Raw genomic sequence first — 23,143 nt, forward strand, 5'->3', positions numbered from 1 at the left:
ATTAATTCCTCTCTTGCAAATAGCAGATAAAAAGAAATTCAGGCAAGTCTTGTTCACTATTTGTCCATTAATATTCCAAAAGTCCACTTAAAACAGAAAATTTCAGGACAGAAGAGTTAGAATGAGAGATTCTTAATTCCCTTGCAATTGAAATGGGAGCTACAAAATAATTCCCTGGGGATGCCTCTAATGAATTCTGAGGGGTTATTTGGTATATTGAAGGTATACTAATATTTCAGACAGAACATCCATGTAACACAGTCAACATTAAAAGTTAAACATTTTGTGGCTGCAGATGTGGGAAGATGCCCATTGAGCATGGAATATACTTGCTTTATAGTTCATGCATCTTTTGAATCAAGCACGAGAGTTATTAAAAAGTTACGCCCCTCAGCATAAGCACACTGTTTGACTTAACTATTGCTTTTCGCCTGCTGTCATTGCAGAGTGATCTCTCAATTAGGCTTGTCTTTTGCTTCAATCCCCAAATTAGGATCGTTGAGCTGGCCTTTCCTATTTTTTTTTTGTCACTCTGTGCATCCACAACCCAAGTGTCACTTTTCAGACCAACTTGTGTGTCAATCAGCATCAGTCCCCACTTTGCAAACCCCAGCCCAACCTCAGAGAAAGTGAAATCAGAAAGAATGAAAGGATGAAAGCGAGGGTTAAGTGGTAATGAATGGATAGACAAAGAAAAGCAGAGAATACAGAGAATGCCAAAGGTACATGATGGGAGGGAAGTTAAGAATGAGTCAGAGAGAGAAAAAAGGAAATGTGACAAAGCAATGGGTGAGGTAGATAGATACTGGAACAGAGGGAAACATTGAGAAAAAAAGGCAAATAGAAAATCACACAGTGAGAAAGAAGCAAAGACACATAAGGAATGTCATAGGGAAAATCAACTAGTAACTTACCAGCATAAAAGTTGAGAGAGAGCTGGCTATATTAAAACGTAAGAAAGTTTTAAATAAAAAGACAGTATTGTGTGTTAACTTTTTCTGACTTGGAGCCAGAAATTTACACGTCCTCTCCAAAATGCAAACTTTTTTCACAAATAATTATTAAACAAAGTTTGCCTTCAAGCTGGGTTTATTTACTCCAGTTATTAACAGGTCACTTAAAACACTGTATAACATAGCTACAGAATAGCACATTGTGCATTATCAAATATTATCATTTGGCTTACCAAACATTTAGGTCAGTGGTAGGACTGTCACGTCAAGTCAGAAGGTGCAGAGTTCATATCCTGCTCAGGACAGTCCTGGCAAGTGGAGACTGGAGCTCAGGCTCCCAATTCGGGTTAACTTCAAGTGGAATACTCGCAACCAATGGATTGTGAGAGCGCAAAAGCCCTCCCACTGTATAAGACTAACCACCTGTCCATTGGTATAAAGACCATTACGGTCACAGAAAGGCCATTCATGTTATTGCCTGCCAGACCATTAATCAGCCACAATCCTTCCACTACTTCATATAATTCTGCAAGGGACCATTTCGACAATGTGGAATGAACAGCAATGCCATGAAGGGTCTGTTATAAATTATTAACTGATTGGAAGCGTAGGTAGAAAAGCAAATAGAATTTGAGGTTTTATTTCATAGCGAAGTTGAATAGAAAAGGGAGTCATGTTGAAATAATGCACACAGTTCTGCGTATCTTAGTCATGAAAAGGTAAGATTCACTAGAATACCAGGAATGAGGTTACAGTTATGAAAACAGTTTGAAAAAAAAAAAGGAGCTTTTTCACTGAGACACAGAAGAATAAAAGGGAAGTTAATAGGAGTTTCAAATCATGAATGATTTTGAGAAGGTAAATGATGAAAACAAATCAGTCTTTTTTCTCTCTAAACAAAGGCATTTCTTCAAATTAGGAGCCAGGAAATTAAAATTTTCAAATCAGGGCAAGTTGGTGAATCAATAAGAGTATAAGCACGTTCAGGGCTAGAGGCATTGATCAAAATTAACAGTCTAAACAAGGTACTAACTAGACTGTAAAAGGAGGATTAAGGGTTTTTTCTAAACATCATGGACAGACATCAGATACCTGTTGCTTGCAGTTCCTGCGTTACATGGGAACTTTAGGACACTTCACATGTCTTGGGGGAACCACGTGTAGGATATGTGCCCAGCTACTTCTGTTTGAGCTCAGGATTTACGAGCTTGAGGGGCAGGTGGAGTCATTGTGTAGCATCAGGAAGGCTGAGTGTTTCCTAGGTCATGCGTTCCAGGATGCAGCCACCCACAGGCAATAAGAATTCAGGATAAGGATAGGTGGCCATCAGGAAGAATAGGAAGAGGCAGGAAGTACAGGAGTCTTTGGGGTGTGTGACACTTTCAAACAGATACGCAGCATTGGAGGCTATGAATAACATCAGCTTGAAAGAGTGCAGTCCATACCACGGCATCTATGGGCAAGGGACTACGGGGGGGTGGGGGGCACACAACACAGCAAATAGTAGAAATGCAGTTGTTATAGGAGATTCCATGGTCTGAGGTACTCAGTTTTTTCCCACTTTCCAAACAGGCATTTCTGTAACCATCATCATGTGTGCTGGGTGGTATGTTACCTCCTAAGTGGCAGAGTAAAGGACAATACAGAAAGGGAAAGGGTGTAGAATATTCTGCAGGGAGAAAGGAGTGAGCCAGAAGCTGTGGTATGTCGGTACCAATGACAGAGAGGGCAGGTATTGAGTGCCTAGGGTCAGATTTTCAGGAGCTAGGGAGGAAGTTAAAAAGTAGGAACTCAAAGGTAGTAATCGCTGGATGACTCCCAGTGCCACGTGTCTATTGAGACTAAAAACAAGAAGATAGGTTGGATGAATGCATGGCTTAAGGCATGTTGTAAGAGGGAGGGCTTCAGATTTTTGGGACATAAGGAGCAGTTCTAAGATAGAAAGCACCTATTCAAAAGGGATGGGTTGGAGCTCAACAGAACTGGGACCAATGCCCTTGCAGGAAGGTTCACTCATGTGATTTGGTGGGGGGTGCGCAGGGGGAGATTTAAACTAAATTGGCACGGGGATGGGCGCCAGCAAATGGGAGTAGAAAAAAAGTGCATAAGTGAGTGTGTTGGGCAGTATTAGAGGAGGGAGTAGTTCCATATTTGATAGGCACGGCAAAAAAGGACATGAGGAATGCAAGAACAGTTTACAATGCATGTATGTAAACGCAAAAAGTATGGTGAATAAGGTTGAGGAGCTACAAGCATAAAAGTCATGTAGGAATATAATGTGGTGGCAATAGCAGAAATGTGGCTAAATAATGGTGAGGACTGGGGTCTTTATATCCTTGAATACTAGGTGTTCAAAAAAGATAGGGTAGGACATGTTGAGAAAGTGGTTAGCAAAGTATCTGGGATCCTGGGCTTCATAAACAGAGGCATCAAATACAAAAGCAGGGAAGTTATGCTCAACCTTTATAAAGCTCTGGTTAGGCCACAACTAGAGTACTCCATCCAGTTCTGGTCACCCCACTTTAGGAAGGATGTGAGGGTCCTCGAGAAGGTGAAGAGATTTACAAGAATGGTTCTAGGGATGGAGGATTTTAGCAACAAGGTTAGGTTGGAGAAGCTGAGGGGGTTGTTCTCCATGGGGCAAAGGAGATTGAGGGGAGATTTGATAGAAGTGTACGAGACTTTGACAGGTGTAGATAAGGTAGACAAAGAAAAGCTGTTCCCATTAAGGTTTTGGGCAAGAGGTGCAGCAGAATTTGAGGAAGAACATTTTTTTTAAAAACACTGAGTGGTAATGACCTGGAACTCCTAGCCCAAGAGGGTGGTGAATAGAGACAAATCAATACCTCACTAACACAACAGCCTTTCACAATCTTACCTTGTCCAGTAATTCTCTGTTCTCATATCCAAACAACATCAGAGCAAAGTTATTATTCAAGCTGTGGATTGCTCCATCTGGCAGGAGAGTGATTAGACCACTGATGGTGGTGAAAACCCACACAACTCCTGAGAAAACCACCTCTGTGCCAGTGATTGCCTGATTCGCATCATGTTCCTCAGATTCAGCTGGGGAAAAGAAAATAAAGCAAATCTTTCATACGAAGTACATGAGTATTATAAAATTATTACAGAGAGTTTAAAAGAATTTGAGGATACAAGTCAATATCAAAGCATCCAGTCTCAGGACAAAATCTATCATTCAGTAGTGACTGTACTGCTACATTGTCTGCTTTCTATTATTAGACATTAAGGAATTGCATTCTCTCTGATGTAACAGATCAAGTGAATTGAATCTGGAACACTTTCATCCTGTTCCCTGGCTGCAAGGCTACAAAAGCTGACCACAGTTTGATCCTGGATTGACAATTTCATTCAGAGAAGCCACAAGGTGGCTGTTTTGAGAAGTGGAAAAGTTGACATTGCTGTAGTAGCTGGTTCTCTTTAAAGGCTGTAGTTAAAGAACATTGTTGACAGAGTGGAGCAATCATTACTATGCATCTAACTAATGTTTTCACTTACTGACAGTGGACATGCACATGGAGCAGAGAAGAGGTGGTTAGAAAAATATGTGCTATCCACCAGTAGTAGGTAGTGGTGGAGAGAGGAGTTTGCATTAGGGTTTGGAAAGTACAAATGGAGGTAGTGGGAGAAAGCTATACTTAGCAAGGGCTTAGGCAAAAGGCTAAGGTGTTAGACACAACACTGAGTTAAAGTGGAAGGGGGTCAATAGTGGCAGGAACTCAATGGGTATGGGGAAGCAATGGAAATAGTGAGGATTAACAAGGATAGGTGTGGTTGGAAGGGATGCAAAGGGAGGTGCCAATGTCTAAAAATTGTATTTCCCCTTCACTTGCAACCAAGGTGTCCTGCAAACCCCATCGCCTCCCAACCAAGAGGAAAGCAAAGCACAATGAAAACAAATAAACAAGATGAGCAAAGAAAAAAAATACACAACTATCAGAAATTAATCAGAACACAGATTGAAAAACACCAGCACAACAGATTAAGAGTTTGATTGAGTTAATAAGGAGAAACTGTTTCCACCAGGATCAGTAAACAGAGGGCACAGATTTAAGATAATTGGTAAAAGAACAAAGGAGACTTGAGGGTTTTTTTATGTTAGTGCAGTGAGTTACAATGATCTAAAATGCACTGATAAATTCTTGAAACTAAGGAGAGCAGGGGATTGCAACTGTAGTAATTAGATAGCCCTTCCAAAAGGCCATCACATGCATGATTGGCCAAATGGCCTCTTTCTATGCTGTAAGATTTTATAACGCTACTACAGGAGAAAGACCAATTGTATTCTCCGGCTTGTTGCAAGGTGAGTTGCTCTGTACTGAGAAAAGCAACTTTGAACATATAAAAATGAAGAATACAAAAGGCCAGTTGATCTATTAAGTCTGTTTCATATCGTCATGGTGTGTGCAAGTTACACAATGAACCCCAGGCACCCCACCAAACCATTCATCACCCACAGTCACGCAATCTCCTAGGAGGAGCAAAATTTTTAAAAATTATTACGATAACACATCAAATTGAAAAATCTTAAGCCTTAGCAGCTCCTTTATAACCACATCTAGTCGTTGCCACTCCTCTCCACTCCCATGGGGTTCCCTAACCCAGCAGTTCGTAAACTGTGGGTTGCAACCTCCCCCTCCTCCGAGCAGCAATGGCCTCTGTGGAGAGGAGACAAACCAGTTTGGAGGTCCTGACAGGACAGTCTTGGACCCACTGGGTCAATTCTTTCAAACAACATGGGGCAGACATTGAGCCCGAAGAGCTTCTTAGCTTCAGAAAATATTTTTGGCAGCAAGTGCTGAATGGGCCTGGGATGTTTGTGTACCAATTCAGCACAGGAAGAGACCAGAGGCTGACAGCATCTGAAGGGTGGGGAAAAACAGAGGTCATGGGGAAGGCGAGTGGCACCTTCGAACTTTGCTATATTTCTGCTCCTGTCTGCCTATTCTACAGTCTCCTTGCCCCAGGTTAATGACTGCACCGGCACCTGGGCTCAAAGGGGAAAAGTGGAAAGAAGCTGGTAAGTAAGTGAGTGGGGTGGACGGGGGTTGTGGAGAGGGGCTGCTGAGTGAGTGGAGGAGGAGGGAGTTGGGAAGAGAGGCTGCTGAGTGAGTGAATGGCTGGGTGCTGGGAAGAAGGAATGCTGAATGAGTGAGGGAATGGGTTGACATGTACAGGTTGGGGGTGGGCGGGGGCGGGGGGGGTGGTTGTGGGAGAGTGGGTTCATTACAATGTGTGTAAGGGAGATGGAGAGAAGATATTCACAATCTCTGTCACTAGGGAATATGGAGCTTGACTGAAAGTACATAAAATAACATTTTTACAAAGTACTTTAAAAAGAGATTTTCATATTTAACATGTGTATTATTATATATTGAGCTATAATATGTAAACTTTAATAATTATATACTGAATGTTATTAGGCTGCTTTATTGCTGTTTTATTTTTGCTGGCTTCTTGGGTTATGTTAATTTTCAAGTGTTAAAATTGGGTTACATTGGAAAGTAGCTTGGGAAGCAGTGACCTAATCCATTGATCAATCAAGTTCCAAGGAGACATATCCCTCAATACCTATTTACCTTCTATATGGTGACCACAGCCAGGATCCAACTATCATTTTGAACTCTTGCAGTAAATCCACACGCACTCTGCGAGATGGCAACCTATTCCATAGGTCAATAACTCTACAAAAAGATGCACTTCCGACATCTAATCTAGTTCTGTGCTTAATTTATATCTGTTTAACATTCCTCCCTAACCTGACCAATTCAAATAATCAATCCACATGGACCAAATCTAAACCTCTTATTATCTTGAAGAAATCAATTGAATTGCCTCAAAATCTACCCTTTTCTAGATTATATAGCCCCAGCTCCCTAACCCTTTTGCAGCAGCTAAGGGCCTTCAGATGTTAATTCAGCAGCCCTCCTCTGAATATTATTTAGGGCCTTTATATCACCCATCATGGTGGTAATGGAGGAAAACTGTCATCAATTAGATCTACACATAGAAATTAGAAAAATAATGTTCTAGAAAATAAAATTACTCCCAACTCATAAAACTCCAATCTAAATGATAAATACATTAAAATTAGGTTGTTCAACAAGGCATCCTTGTGAGACTTCTTTTACTTCTAATTTGATGGAAACACATTCATTTTGGCTGATGATATTATTTTGTGATGGAAGCATAACTGAACTGTCTTCTAAATGAAATCTAACCAAGGCAGTATATTTTTGTGAGTTGTTTTATGTTTAAATTGGCCTGGCAGTACATTCTGACATTTTATTTGCATTAGAAACACCCAGGTCTTTCGTTGAATAATCCTGAGCATACAATCCTGCATGGTTTATAGATGCTTGGTGTTCTTTCTTATCCACTTGCAAAACATGTATTATATGAACCTATATCAAATTAAATTTATCAGATGTAGGCCTATTTCTCCTATCAAATCGGTGAAGATTAAGTAGGTAAATCAATGGATCAAGACACCCAGTGGAAGGAGAGAGGATTATCAAGAACAGGGTACGGTTGCAAGGAATGTGAAGGGAGCTGCTGAGGCATAAAGCTTTTCAATCTGGTATGTTATATTTATTTTCAGGCTTACCACAATATGGGTGAGAAACTATTATTTCACTAAAAGCCACAAGAGAACATTTCTGCTTCATTGGATCAGTCACAAATGAGAGATAGTCCTGGGGTCTGATTGGTTACACAATTCCAGCATTTGATTAGCCTCTAACTCTGTGATAAGATTAGTGAAAATAGATCCTGCAACTTGTATTTTGGAGGAAAAGAAAACTTTCAATCATGAGCTGCTTACATCAAACACAGAACCAAAAGAGAATCCAGATTCAAATCAAATACATCTTTACAACTTGCCACCCAATCAGCACCCTTTTCTCTTGTAGTATAAAGTTGTGGTGACAGTTTGAAATTTGGCATTCTTATATTTGTCCTCGTGAGTACAAGATGAAAAGCTTCCGTAACGTGTCTCTCTTTTTAGCAATATTCAAATTCTGTACTACCAAGCAACTGTTTTCATCTTTACAAGTATAAACTGGAAAGGGGCATCTGTTAGAATAAAACTACTAGCCAGAAGCAATTGAGATGACCAGGTTCATCATTATTGAAAACCATGCTGTTCAAAACATGCCCCAATTGCTCGACCTCTGAGGAAAGGTATATACCTGAAAAACTGCTCATATAGTTTGCTCCACAGATACTGTGACCAGCTGAGTGCTCCCAGCATTTTGCTTTTGTTTCAGATATCCAGCGTGTATGATTTTGGCACAATCTCTACTTGAGCAACTTCAAAAATAAAACCAGGGTTTCCTCATCCCTAAAATAAAATACCACTTCCACAATAACAAACTACCGCAAGTCACACAAATTGAAGGCTTTGTCATCAACTGTTCACTTCTAGTTTTTTCCCCAGCCATATTAAGGCTACAAAACCTGGAACATACAAGAAAGTTATATACTGTACCTAGAGAAGCAAGGTCTGGTGGCTGAAACTGATTGTGACTCTCAGTGCTTTGATCCTCCAGGACTTTAATGCTGAGTTTAATGCTGAGAGGAAAAGTAGTGCCGTCCTTTGCCCTGCCAGCTGCACGCTGAATCTTCAAGTTCTGAAAGAGGAGGCAAACTGTAGAAAGGGGACAAAACTCCTAGCAAACACTTTGAATCATGCTTTTCTGAAGCAGCTCAATCTCTGGTTTTCAGCCATTATTAAACAGTTGTTCTGTTGCCTCATTTTATCCCCCAGTATTGTAGCTTTTAAGAAATACTAGTTGATCTTTCACAGCTGTGAAAAAATGATGGAGTTCTGTCTAAAAGTTGGTTTGGTATTGATTTCACTAACTATCAAAGTGCATAAACAATTCTCATGCAGTGAAAAGCACACCCTAGTTTATTTTGATGCTATATTGAAGATTTTTGTCTCATTAGGTATCCAAGGAACAGAGCAACTCATTCAATTCAAATATAACCATTTTTTGGGATTTGGTTAAACACATTTAATTGTTCAGTTAAAAAAACAACTGTGATATTTAAACATTTGGCCTGTATCGTTTTCTGGAAAGAATTTCTCAGCCTGTTTGGTTTAAATCAAACACACTCCCTGAATGAGAGCAAAAGACCAATTAGATTCCTTGGACATTGAGAAAAGGAAAAGAACGGCCATGTAAAAATACGCATTTCAGTGCAGTCATAACCGTCTGTCATTGTATACTCACTTGAGAAAGCTTTAAGATTAATGACTACTTTAAAAATCTAGAGATAACCAACTATAGACCCAAAGCAAACTACCTAGAGTTTAAAATATACAATTTGACAATAACATTGCTCAGAAATAAATAGAACAGATGCCTTCCCTGTACCTGTCTCTCCAGTAGTCTTCCACTCTACGTTTCTCCATTTACCTTCCATTTTCCGCTTTCTCTCCATGGGTATTGTATTTTTAAACTGGATATTTTCAAGTTCAGTATCACCAAAGCACAGTAAACAGAAGTGAACCTGTGTGCCCTACAACTGCAATGTGTCTTCACATTGTTTTAGGCAAACTAAGCAAGTTCAGAGATCATTGGTACAGGATTAGGCCATTAAGGCCCTCAAATCTGTTCCACCATTCAACTAATATACAGACCAGCCATGATCTAACTGCACCTACTCGCCTTAGCTCCATATCCCTTACTACTCTTGCCTAACAAAAACCTATTAACTTCAGTTTTGAAATTTACAATTGGCCCCCAACTTCAACAGTATTTTTGAAGACAGAATTCTAGACATCCACAACACGATGTAAAGAATTGCTTCCTGATATCACCCTAAATCCACTAGCTGTAATTTTAAGGTCATACTCCCTTGTTCTGAACTCTCCCACCACAGGAAATAGTTTCCATTTACCCTGTCAAATCCTTTAATCCTCTTAAACAATTCAAAAAGATTACCCCTTAATCTTCTGCATTCAAGGGACTGTAACATTCCAAATGCAGTGTGACCAGAGCTGTATACAACTGTAACATAGCTTCCTCCACTTTAAACTCCAGCAATCTTGGGATCAAAGCCAACATCCATTAGCCTTTTCAATTATTTTTGGACCTGTCCCACTAGCTGTTAGGGATTTCTGGGCTTGGACCCATAAATCTCTATACTCATTTACAATTTCTATCTTCTTGCTACTTAAAAAATATTTTAAGTTATCCTTCTTAGGTCCAAAGGACCTCACACTTAGCCAAACTGAACTCTGTCCACCACAGTTTTCCCCACTCACTTGATCTATCAGTGCCCCTTTGCAACTTGCTCTCCCACTTTATTGTGCCACCTAATGCTGTCACCAGAAATTTTAGATATAAAGTTCTCTACTCTGTCATCCAAGTCAATTATTAATATACTGAAAACTTGCGGCTGTGACACAGATCCCTGGAGGCACCATTAGTCATATTCTGCCAATTTGAGTACACATCTTTTATCCCTACTCTCCATCTCCTCCTAACCAATTCCTCATCCAATCCAATAGGCTGCATTCAATTCCATGTGCTCTCATTTTGGTTGACAGTCTCTTATGTGAACCTTGTTGAATGTCTTCTGGACATCCATGTAGATAATCAAGCTGAGAACACCAAATATTGTATTCCAATTTACTGGATACATCACATATAGAAAGGGGTTGAATGAACAAGATCAGGCTGTGGCTTGGGTTGTAAAGTAGTAGTCAGATGTATTGAACACTGAACATGTAGGAACATAGGAATAGGAGGAGTAGGCCATTCAGCCCTTCGAGTCTGCTCCACCATTCTATCAGATCATGGCTGATCTTCCACCTCAGTGCCATTTTCCCCACACGATCCTCATATCCCTTGATATTAACAGTACTGAATTTAAATTGCACATTTGTAGTTACAGACATGCCTATACTCTTTGGAATATTGAAAAAAAGGCATTTTGCTGTGTCAGTGCAAAACTTGTCTTGAAACATGATCCCTGTCTGATGTGGCTTTTCACTACTACCTCGGGTTGGCATTTACATGTCCTCACCTGCATGTTTTGGCAGGAAGGGTTGCACATAAAATAGGGTGGTTGTCCACCCCACTAGCTTCCCAACCGCCCCAATAAGCTCACCCCCATAACAGGGTAGAAGGACAGATGTCAAAATCGACAGCTGGCCTGCCATATTTAAATAAATAATCAAGGTTCAAGTGAGCTGGTTAACAAGCCAATTGGCACCAATACTCTGCCCAGGCCATAATATGGTTGAGGTTGGCAGTCAGGCAGGAGTGCGCAGGCCATTTTTGTTTAAAAAATTTTTTAAAGGGTGGGTAGAAAGGGGGAGTACTATCTTCAGGGGGTGCCCTAAGCTGGCCAAACCCTCCATGACCAATATCCTGGACTTGCCTTACTCTGAGATCCATTGGGCCGCCTTCTTGGGACTGGTTGCAGTCTTGGCAGCACCCACTAATGCGATCTTGGCACTGCCAGGACTACTGGCACTGCCAGGAGCACTGGAGCTGCCAGTCAATCGGATTGGCCATCTGCTCCCAGTGGACAGAACTTCCTCCCCAGTGAGAGGTGGAAGCCCTACTGTCAGGCAATTTAGCCCGCCTGCAGCACGTTATGGCTGTGGGGCAGGCTGGCCTACAGCAAGTCGGCTGCACCACCCACCTGCACTCTTAGTAATATGCAGCCGCTAGTCTTCTTCTTCAGAAGAACTGCTGACTGGAAGGCAGTCATCCTCATACACACTATTCAAAATCCTTTCAGGATACACTGTACCAAACTGGACAGCATTTCAGGATCTTAAAAAGCTGCCTGGCTGTACAAATATAGCAGTAGTATTCAAAAGGATTAACCTGTCTATCTGTACCTGAATATCAATCCCAACAGATTGCACAGAATGCCATCTCACTAAAGTATCAAGAAATGCATCTTAATATCTTCAAAATGAACTTTTTCTTATGGAAGTATTTCCTGCAGCTTAAGGAAGCTGCTAGCTGCCCTCCATCCTACCCTCCCAGTCTTATTTAACAACGTTCGCATTCAGCAGTTTCAAACCTTTGGTATCTTCATGTGAGGGGAGGGTATTTTTATTGAAGGAATAACATCAGTTATTGAAAAGCCTGTGACTTCATCTGCAGCTGTGTATCCATGGAGATAGGCAAATGATGCATCACAAGATACTATTCTCCCCTAAAGAAAGAAGCAATAACTCTAATGAGAAATAATCAAAACGTGAGTGGAACATGCATGTATTTGAGCATCTGGGAACAAGAACACATAGAGTAGATAGATGGATGGAAAATACCATAAATCATGCTGTAAAGTTGACCCGGCATATAAGACAACACCATTTTTCCAGATCCAGATGTTTTGGCATATACTCGGTGTACAGGTTGGCCCCCTTTTCAGCTATGAAATGCTGTATTCGCATTAATAGTCAGCCTCAACTTTTTTACCCCAAAAATGCTTGGCTTACTTACCAGTATCTTATAACTGGGTGCAAGGGATTAACAGGTGATACATATTGGAAGATATGCAGGAATTAAAGGCATGCCCACTTTTTGGGTTGGATGATGACCTTTCAATATGGCAATCACCAAAGTCTCACGCCAACAACTCACTTTTATACGGCGTTTAAGTTGACCCTTGTTGGTGGTGGGGGGGGGGCTTTGAGGCTTCAAAGGTCAATTTATATGCCGCAATCTATGTAACTAGGGTACTACAAGTTAGAAGTAAATTATTCAAAACCCTGTCCTTCTCTTCTCAGTTCCTTATGGAACAGAAGGGAAGTTAGAAAAAGAATTCATTACATTTGCGTAGTCACTTACGTAGGCAGCAAATTTGCATACAGCAAGGTTCCAGAAACAGTAAATGGGAAGAATAATTAGTTATAAAAACAAAAAAACTGCGGATGCTGGAAATCCAAAACAAAAACAGAATTACCTGGAAAAACTCAGCAGGTCTGGCAGCATCGGCGGAGAAGAAAAGAGTTGACGTTTCGAGTCCTCATGACCCTTCGACAGAACTTGAGTTCGAGTCCAGGAAAGAGCTGAAATATAAGCTGGTTTAAGGTGTGTGTGTGGGGGGCGGAGAGATAGAGAGACAGAGAGGTGGAGGGGGTTGGTGTGGTTGTAGCGACAAACAAGCAGTGATAGAAGCAGATCATCAAAAGATGTCAACAACAATAGTACAATAGAACACATAGGTGTTAAAGTTAAAGTTGGTGATATTATCTAAACGAATGTGCTAATTAAGAATGGATGGTAGGGCACTCAAGGTATAGCTCTAGTGGGGTTTTTTTTTAATAAATAAAATAAAAAAAACCCCACTAGAGCTATACCTTGAGTGCCCTACCATCCATTCTTAATTAGCACATTCGTTTAGATAATATCACCAACTTTAACTTTAACACCTATGTGTTCTATTGTACTATTGTTGTTGACATCTTTTGATGATCTGCTTCTATCACTGCTTGTTTGTCGCTACAACCACACCAACCCCCTCCACCTCTCTGTCTCTCTATCTCTCCGCCCCCCACACACACACCTTAAACCAGCTTATATTTCAGCTCTTTCCTGGACTCGAACTCAAGTTCTGTCGAAGGGTCATGAGGACTCGAAACGTCAACTCTTTTCTTCTCCGCCGATGCTGCCAGACCTGCTGAGTTTTTCCAGAATAATTAGTTAATCTGATTCTGATGGTGGTATTTTGGGAAGGAATGTTGACCAGGACAATTGAAAGGACTCCCTGCTGTATATCGAATAACACCGTGGGATCTTCAATATCCACCTGAACAGCTGAGACTAAAGGGCATTCAAGAGCTTCAGCAAACATTGTGAAATAGGGATTAAGTATCCAGGTGCAGTTCACAGTTCAAAAGTTTAATTTTGTATCTCCCACTTATTTATCCCTCCTTAGTACACCAGATTGCCTTTTTTAAGGCTATCCTTTGAAAAAAATAAACATATATTCATTGCTTTCCTGTTTGTTCTAGGTCAACAAAGCTATCAAACTACAATGTGTTGTGCAAAAATGCAGCAGTTGATTCAGCAGTTCAATTGATTGAGCCTAGTTGAGCAACACGTTGAGTTGAAAATTCTCATCCTTGTTTTGAAATCCCTCCATGATCTTGTCCTTCCCTATCTTGGTAACATCCTCCAGCCCTACAATTCTCAGAGATACATGCACTCCTCCAATTCTGGCATCTTGCACATCCCGATTTTAAATGATCTACCATTGGAAACCATGCCTTCAACTACCACAGCCCTAAGCTCTAGAATTCCCTCCTTAAACCTCAGTCCCTCTACCTTTATTTCCTCCTTGAACACACGTCTTAAAACCTACCTCTTTGACCAAGCTTTTGGTCATCTGTCCTAATATTTCATGTGGCTCAGAGTCAAATTTTATTTGATAATGGTCTTGTAAAGTACCTTGATTTTTTACTACCTTAAAAGACACTGTATAAGTGTAAGTTGGTGAAGTAGCCCGTGTTTTGTGGCACTTTACCGCTACATGTTTGAACTCACGCTGCCTGTGAATGTGACAGAGGCAGTAAGTCGCTCTACAGGTTCCATCACCACAACACAGCACTGTCTGTCTTCACCAGTCATGCGCTTCATCCAGACTGACACTGGAATCTCCATGCCGCCATTGCTAATAATGTCAATCTGGAAAAAGGAACACAAACCATAATAGGAAAATTATAAATATTACAAGAAAGTACAGTGAAATTACAATGAGTCAAACTTGGGTGACACGAAATTCAGGCTATGTCCAATTTGTCAACCATTCCCACCAATAGAACAGCGAATCCTAAAGAATGATGTCCATGATAAACTGAAATTCCGCACTGGTGTCTCCAGGTTAGGCAAACTTGTCTAAGCTTGTCATATGACCACACCAACCAGAATTAAACCGCCTGCCTGCCCGTTTCCCTGGCCAATGCCACAAAGGCTGCAGAGACGCTCCAGGATTTCGCACAGCAGCACAAAAACCCAGAAAACATACTTGACTGCATTGGATAACATGGTGAACTATATCGCTGTCATGAAGCTATTAATGTATATAACATTATTGGAAAATATTTTTCTTTTACAAGAGGTTTAGTCTGTGGGTGTACCTTAATTGGGTTAAAGCCAGCTAGTCTGGGTGCTTTGATATGTACTAGTTTTGATATGTAAGAGAGATAGAGCGTATTTGCATTTTTTGAATAGAGCATTCAAGAAATGAGGTGAAAACTGACACTTATCTAGCAGATACAAAGCAATATGTTTATATTACTAATAAAATTGGTACTATGAAAGGGGTTTTATTGTTAGAAGAGGCTGGTGATACAATGAGAATTTACAATCAATGGGCGGTGGTAGGTATGACTTCAGCGGTTTTGTGTTGCAGGGCAGATGGCAATGTGAGATTAACAGCAGCTGTACACCTCCAACTGTTTCCACAGGAACCAAAGTTAAAAGAACCTCATTTTGAATTTGTAAGGTGAAAATGCTTTGCCTGGTGTTTGGTTAAGTCTCTGGGTTGCTGTTGCCTTAATGGAGATTAATTTGGAAATATCTTGAAAGTTATGATAGTATAATTTGAAGCCATGTATATATATATATATATTTTAACCTGTGTAAATTAATAAAATGTTTCATTTAGTTTAATGTAAAACCTCAAGAACTGGTGGTCTAATTCCTGAATTTAGAGTTGCATCTCAAGCATAACACTTAAAATTACAGGTTATGACAGTTGTTTAAAGTTTCACTCTGGGATTTTTAAATAACTCCACTTTACCAACTGCATCGGTCATAACAATCACGCACATCTAAGACAGCACGCTAATCAGAAAAAGATTATAGAGTTTTTCCAGAATTAACTCCCGACATCTTTCAATGCAAAGCTCCGGCCTTTTACAAGGTCAGAATGTTGTAAGGTGTGAACAAATTGAATAAAGGCTTTTTCACTTTTTACTGTGCTTTAATTTGCATTTGAATCTGTTGTTTTTGACATTGGCCGCATTTGTACGCATATTGTGTTATATACAGACGCATTCATGTGGAGATGAGGCCTCCTTGGCTAATACAAAGCTCTACTTAACACAAATTTGTGGGCAGATCCCCTGGGATTCAACTCATTGGGATTTTACTGTATAGGACACAATGCAAATACTGGCTTGTTTCATCAGTTGAGGACATATAGAAATAGATATTTTCTCCTCAATTCTGGGTCTCTTCACATTATACACAAGGAGGTGGCAGCTTGTTCCCTGGTTAATGCCATTCCAAAATCAGCTAATGGATGTGCAACATAAGCTCAGAATGAAACTCTACTTTCCCTAACCCGCCCTGTGCGAATGCAAGGCCTGGTACATTAACCTTCCTCCAGCACAGTATTAATGCACATTGGTTCTCCTACACCCAGAACAGTCCATGGAACTTTTAGTTCCTACCTCCGCGAAAGGCTCTATTCAAACAACCCTTCTTCTGTTTTTAAAACTAGTTCATACCAAATTTAGTCAGCAATGACCTTTCGGCAGGGAAATAATTAATTACCAAGAGCACCACAAAAGAAACATGGGGAGGAATCCACTGATTGTGCTTATTTGGTCACATACCACTTTTCCAGAGATGGTCACAACTTGTCCATCAGCTTCCGGATGTTCTTCATACAGCACCTCTTCCAGCACATGGCTGGACTTTGATACAAGTAAAGACAACTTCTGACCAATTAGCTCTTTGCTACTGTAACAAAGCAGCTTACAAGCCATGTCATTGGCCACTAATATCTGTTGGAACATAGAGAAAGAGCAAATGGGCATCAGAGTAACAAGCTGTACAAACTAGAAAATCACTATGTCTCACTAAGAATTCACACCATCATGGGAAAGAGAGATAGATGACCCTAGGTAATTGGATTCTTTGCGCTTATCCTCAGGTGATTATAATAACAGATCAATAAAAGAAGTGGGGAATAGAAGGGGTGAAACACTGAGGGGAAGGAAGAGAATGCTGCAGATTCATTCGAAAAAAGTTTAACATTTCCTGGCTTGATTTTTAAAAAGGAGCCAGGGCCCGGCAGTGCCAGTGGGAGACCTGCACACCATTCACAGGGGAAGTGCTATCTACTCAGACTTGCCACACTGTAGCAAATATCCCCAGCTCAGTCTGTGCAACAGTAAGAATTTTTTTAAATTTCTTTCATGGAATGTGGGTATCATCAGCAAGGCCAGCATTTGTTGCCCAGGAACCGAGTGGCTTGCCCAGCCATTTCAGAGGGCAGTTAAGCATCAACCACATTGCTGTTGGTCTGGAGTCACATGTAGGCCAGACCAGATAAGGATGGCAGATTTCCTTCCCTGAAGGAACACTAGTGAATCAGATGTGTTTTTGCAACAATGATAGTTTCACAGCCACCATTACTGAGGCGAGTTTTCAATTCCAAGTCTTTTCAAATTTACTGAATTTGCTGTAGTGGGATTTGAACCCAGGCCCCTGGGTCTCTGGATTACTAGACCAGTGACCTTACCATTCAAGAGTATGAATGTAAGATTTGAATCTGAATTAATATGGTCATAATACACTATGTTGCACAATCGGCTTTAGCTGCGAATTTGCTGTTTCAGGCATTTACCACAAGTAATTTGAAAATATACTAGCAAAGAAATTCTGATAGAACGTGAGAGAAATCTAACTGTTAAACACACACTTAGGTGCAGCACTCTTTTCCACTTCTTTTAAGCATAAATTGGCCAGGAGTATCAAAGCATTCAGATCCTCAGATAAAGTCAACGCTGTACAATACCATCCTGCATCAGTATGTGGGATTTGCACAGAAAGGTCCAACAGGACTTTGTAAATATTCTGGTCCCTTTCAGCGTTCCATTCTTTCCAAAGAGTATCCCCAAGATTAAACACATTTAACTTTCTGCAAATGCACAAGCAGCTCTACCTCTTCCCTTCACTCACCCCACATTTTCTTAGCTGGTATGAACTTGATTTCTCCAAAGCTATATGTAGTTAGCATATGCTAAAGGTGTATAGTAAAGGCTGACAGACCAGAGTTCATCGTATACCTCTGTAGTTAGGCCATCTATTGTAAGGATGGCTTTGTTAGGGTTGCGCACTGCAGCAGGGAGAGTGGAATTGCCATCACCCCCTAGAAGATTCCAAATGTTGCTCGAAATATTAGAGGCTGACCCAGGGCAAGAGAGGGAACCACTGAGATCGGTCAAGAGAAGATTTCGAGAGGCCGCAGAGGAGTAACTGTAGGAGTTCAGAGATTCACCTGTTGGAAGTAAGCAAGGAATAATTGGTAAGGTCATGCCAAATTTGGTTATTTTCTATTTTCAAGTTTTCTAATCATTGTCTCCCCATGCAAAACACAAGCAACTTACTCTGCCTAGGGTTTTGGAATCAAGCCCTACACACACAACTTCCTGAGCTAGAGAGACAGATAGTCAGTCACCATCACACATCCAAGTCTAGGACACTCACCACCATGCAAGCAACCAGTATATAAAGACTACAATTGGTAGGGGCACCCACATCATTCTCCAGCTAGTTTAAGATTCATTAACCTTATGCTTTTTCCTGAAGTCCAGAATACATGCATTACAAGATGGTAGGGAAGCTACTGGGGATGGAGGAGAGTTAAACAGATTTGAGGAGAAATGAGATTAGGGAAAGGGGGTCTTTCATTGTAGTTAGAGGTTACCCCAGTTCTCTAGTGTGTGGGAGGGTGGCATTGGTGCGAATTAGGAAATGGAATACTGTAAAGGAGTTTATGATAATGGGAGATGAAGCTGAGCTGTGTAAAACGGGGAGTATTGTGAATGGGATCGTTGCAAGGGGAATGATAAGAATTGGGATTATGGGAGACAGGGTCTGGAATACTGTAGTTACAGTGATCCAATAGGAATAAGGGGAGATATAGGGATTTATCAGCACTGATTCAGGATCCGACCTTTGAGTTGAATAAAGCTCAGCACAATTTTACTATATGCATATATAAAAGTGCTAGATGATACGTGTGCTGACTTCTGAAGTCAAATAGCAAAACCATCAGACTTTGGGTTATAGAAAAAAACTCATACAAATTTAAATGTACTATCAAACCTTACACTGTGTAGCCTGAAATTGAATTCTAATACATTGCCTGAATTGACAGACAAACACTATAAAATGCTACAGTAGAATCCTGCGGCGTTGTGAACATTTATTAACTAATCAATCTGCATTTCAATTCTTTTCAGTTTGTTGCAAATTGCAATTAAAGTTACATGCTCCTATGCAAAGCAATCTTCTAAACACAAAAAAACCCACCTGTAAAAGATTCAAGGTTCCAGTAGGTGCCTGGAGCTACCTTCCGGAGCGCAGGCTTTGCTGTCCGGGGAAATGTTTTGCTGAAGTCAAATGAATCATTTAGCTTCTTTTCAAGGCCAAACAGCGCTGCCCTTGTCCTCTTGCCTTTCTCCAAACTGTCCCATGGAGATAAAGCTCTGTACCTGCTATCCAAGGAGCCCAGGAGTTGTGAATCCATCTTTAGCACCAGCACTTTTACAATAAATGCTATGAAACATTCACCTAAAGTACGAATAAAGAGCAGTCAGAACAAATAATACAAATACAGCACTGTAACAACATTTTGGGCATTATTTCAAGTCAGCTATACAGAACAATTATTTTAAAAATAGTACCAGGTACCAAAAAGACCAAACAGCTAGTAGTGAAAGGACAAGGGGAAGAGGTACGATTCTTGCCACTTAAAAATAATTGCTAATGTATTTTCTTAAAACAACAGAAATGTGGTAAACTGCTAGTAAAACTGCAAGTGCTGAACAGAACTAAACTAATCCTCCAGATCAGGCGTTCACACATACCCTGATGAAAAATCCTTTGTCAGTCATTGGCATGAGACTTTTCAGGGGCGTGGGACCAACACAAGCAGAATTTGTCCTCTGGCACATCTTATAACAAATGTTACATAAGCATCATCAAATTTTAAAAATATATACATCTAACTTCAGATTAGGTATGATAACTTTGGACAGCAAGGTGCCCTGGTTGAAAGAATTCAGCTCTGTTGTAGCATCAGTAAAGGATTACTTTTCGAGAAGGAAGCAGAATCACTTGTTAATGTGCATCTCTTAAAAAGGGAAAATAAACCTAACTCTATTTATTTCAATGGACTCTCAATCTGTCTCACTGTTGATAAACTCTCCAGCATTTCTTACAATTAAGGTTTCAGACTCTTTCCCGCTGTTTTTTCCTCTTCCTAAAATCTCACTGTTGGCATTTAAACTTTAAAGTCATTCTTTCCTTTTACCTCCTGCCAATCTGCATTCCAGATTGCAAAAAATAACCAATGCTCCCAACCACAGACTACCTCGTGTACAGGAAGAAAAAATGCTCAAAGATAACAACATTAAGCAACAGGTAGACACAAATAGATGGAACATTTCTCAATATTGTAACATTAAATCAAACCTTTTTCAATTCCACTCTCTTGCTCTCTTCATCATGAAGAAAAGCAGTCGAGCTCAGTATGAGACACAATGGGAATAGCAGCCCTCCGACCTTGACAAGTGGCCAGTTATCATATATAAACTGACATTTTACATGGTTGCATTTTGCCCATAGTAGATTCCTCACAGCCAGCACAATTAAAGTTCCTACCCATATGCACACACAGATAATTCCAGTGCAGGTCATGAGAAAGCAAAACCCTCACTCAAATCTGTTCCCAATATTTGAGGACGCACTGCTACCAATGCCCTAAGACTGGCCAACGCAGCACAGACTAGCAGTTAAACAGGGACTACTTGGCCTTTTGTCCCCAATATCACAACAGAGCTTTATTTATAAACTGATCTATTGGTGGAGTTAAAACCAATTCAAAAGAGTGTTACAAGTTCCCAGGATATAATGTAAATATAATATAATATAAAATAAAAAGGGGAAGGAAGGGAAGGGGGCAGTCAAGGGAGGGGAGGGCGAGAGGGATGGGGTGGCAGGAGGCAAGGAGGTCGGGTGCTGCAGAGGGTAGGGGGCAGGGGGCCCGGGAGGGGAGGGGAGGGACGGGTCGGGGTTGGGAGGGGAGGGGACAAGTTGGGGTCGGGAGGGGAGGGTTGGATCGAAAGGGGAGGGGATGGGGTGTCGGGAGGGGAGGTGATGGGGGGGGGTTGTCGGGAGGGGAGGTGATGGTGCGGGGTGTCGGGAGGGGAGGTGATGGGGGGGGTGTCGGGAGGGCAGGTGATGGGGGGGGTGTCGGGAGGGGAGGTGATGGGGGGGGTGTCGGGAGGGGAGGTGATGGGGGTGTCAGGAGGGGAGGTGATGGGGGGGAGGGAGGCGGGTCAGTTTGGGAGGGGAAGGGGGTCAGTCGGGGAGGGGAGGGGATGGGGGGTCAGTCGGGGAGGGGAAGGGAGGGGGGTCAGTCGGGGAGGGGGGGTCGGGGAGGGGAGGGCGGTGAGTCGGAGAGGGGAGGGTCAGTCGGGGAAGGGAGGGAAGGGGGGGTCAGTCGGGGAGGGGAAGGAAGGGGAGGGGGATCAGTCGGGGAGGAGGGTCAGTCGGGGAGGGGAGGGGGGTCGGGAGGGAAGGGATGGGGAAGGGAGGGGGGTCGGGAGGGATGGGGAGGGAGGGGAGGCGAAGGGAGGGGGAGTCGGGAGGGGAGGGGAGGGGGATCGGGTCATTCGGGGAGGGGAGGAGAGGGGAGGCGAGGGGGGTCAGTGGGGGAGGGTGGGCGAGGGGGGTCAGTGGGGGAGGGTGGGCGAGGGGGGTCAGTCGGTGAGGGTGGGCGAGGGGTGCCAGTAGGGGAGGGGGGTCAGTCGGGGAGGGGGGTCAGTCGGGGAGGGGGGTCAGTCGGGGTGGGGGGTCAGTCGGGGTGGGGGGTCAGTCGGGGTGGGGGGTCAGTCGGGGTGGGGGGTCAGTCGGGGTGGGGGGTCAGTCGGGGAGGGGGGGTCAGTCGGGGAGGGGGGGTCAGTCGGGGAGGGGGGGTCAGTCGGGGAGGGGGGTCAGTCGGGGTGGGGGGTCAGTCGGGGAGGGGGGGTCAGTCGGGGAGGGGGGGTCAGTCGGGGAGGGGGGGTCAGTCGGGGAGGGGAGGGGAGGGGGGTCAGTCGGGGAGGGGAGGGGGGTCAGTCGGGGAGGGGAGAGGAGGGGGGTCAGTTGGGGAGGGGAGAGGAGGGAGGGGTCGGGAGGGCAGGGTCGTCAGTCGGGGAGGGGAGGGGGGTCAGTCGGGGAGGGGAGGGGGGTCAGTCGGGGAGGGGAGGGGGGTCAGTCGGGGAGGGGAGAGGAGGCGAAACAGTCGGGGATGGGTGTCAGTCGGGGAGGGGAGAAGAGGTGGTCAGTCGGGGAGGGGAGAAGTGGGGTTCAGTCGGGGAGGGGAGGGGAGTCAGTCGGGGAGGGGAGGGGAGTCAGTCGGGGAGGGGAGGGGAGTCAGTCGGGGAGGGGAGGGGAGTCAGTCGGGGAGGGGAGGGGAGTCAGTCGGGGAGGGGAGGGGGGTCAGTCGGGGAGGGGAGGGGAGTCAGTCGGGGAGGGGAGGAGTCAGTCGGGGAGGGGAGGGGAGTCAGTCGGGGAGGGGAGGGGGGTCAGTCGGGGAGGGGGGGGGTCAGTCGGGGAGGGGAGGGGAGGGGAAGGGGGGTCAGTCGGGGAGGGGAAGGGGCGTTAGTCGGGGAGGGGAGGGGAAGCGGGTCAGTCGGGGAGGGGAGGGGGGGTCAGTCGGGGAGGGGAAGGGGCGTTAGTCGGGGAGGGGAAGGGGCGTTAGTCGGGGAGGGGAGGGGAGGGGAAGCGGGTCAGTCGGGGAGGGGAGGGGGGGTCAGTCGGGGAGGGGAGGGGGGGTCAGTCGGGGAGGGGAGGGGGGGTCAGTCGGGGAGGGGAGGGGGGGTCAGTCGGGGAGGGGGGTCAGTCGGGGCGGGGAGTGGAGGGGGGGTCAGTCGGGGCGGGGAGGGGAGGGGGGGGTCAGTCGGGGAGGGGAGGGGGGGTCCAGTTGGGGAGGGGGGTCAGTCGGGGCGGGGAGGGGAGGGGGGGTCAGTCCGGGAGGGGAGGGGAGGGGACGGGGGAGAGGGGGGTAGGGAGGGGAGTCAGTCGGGGAGGGGGGTCAGTTGGGGAGGGGAGCGTGGTCAGTCGGGGATGGAAGGGGGGGTCAGTCGGGGATGGAAGGGGGGGTCAGTCGGGGATGGAAGGGGGGGT

The 23,143-nt window shown here is 43.6% G+C and overlaps 1 protein-coding gene across 1 annotated transcript in view; it reads right to left on the reverse strand.

Moving 5' to 3' along the window:
- pask (PAS domain containing serine/threonine kinase) overlaps positions 1 to 23,143 on the reverse strand; it is a 137,868-nt gene that overhangs the window by 32,268 nt on the left and 82,457 nt on the right. The window contains exons 2-8 of the mRNA XM_041205884.1: positions 19,283 to 19,543; positions 18,034 to 18,245; positions 16,576 to 16,746; positions 14,498 to 14,638; positions 12,027 to 12,161; positions 8,464 to 8,605; positions 3,832 to 4,019 (exon numbers count right to left, since the gene is read on the reverse strand). Of these exons, the coding sequence (XP_041061818.1) occupies positions 3,832 to 4,019; positions 8,464 to 8,605; positions 12,027 to 12,161; positions 14,498 to 14,638; positions 16,576 to 16,746; positions 18,034 to 18,245; positions 19,283 to 19,543 (1,250 nt within the window). The remainder of the gene's footprint in view (positions 1 to 3,831; positions 4,020 to 8,463; positions 8,606 to 12,026; positions 12,162 to 14,497; positions 14,639 to 16,575; positions 16,747 to 18,033; positions 18,246 to 19,282; positions 19,544 to 23,143) is intronic.

This window comes from Carcharodon carcharias, chromosome 2, assembly GCF_017639515.1.
Source record: "Carcharodon carcharias isolate sCarCar2 chromosome 2, sCarCar2.pri, whole genome shotgun sequence".
NCBI lineage: Eukaryota > Metazoa > Chordata > Chondrichthyes > Lamniformes > Lamnidae > Carcharodon > Carcharodon carcharias.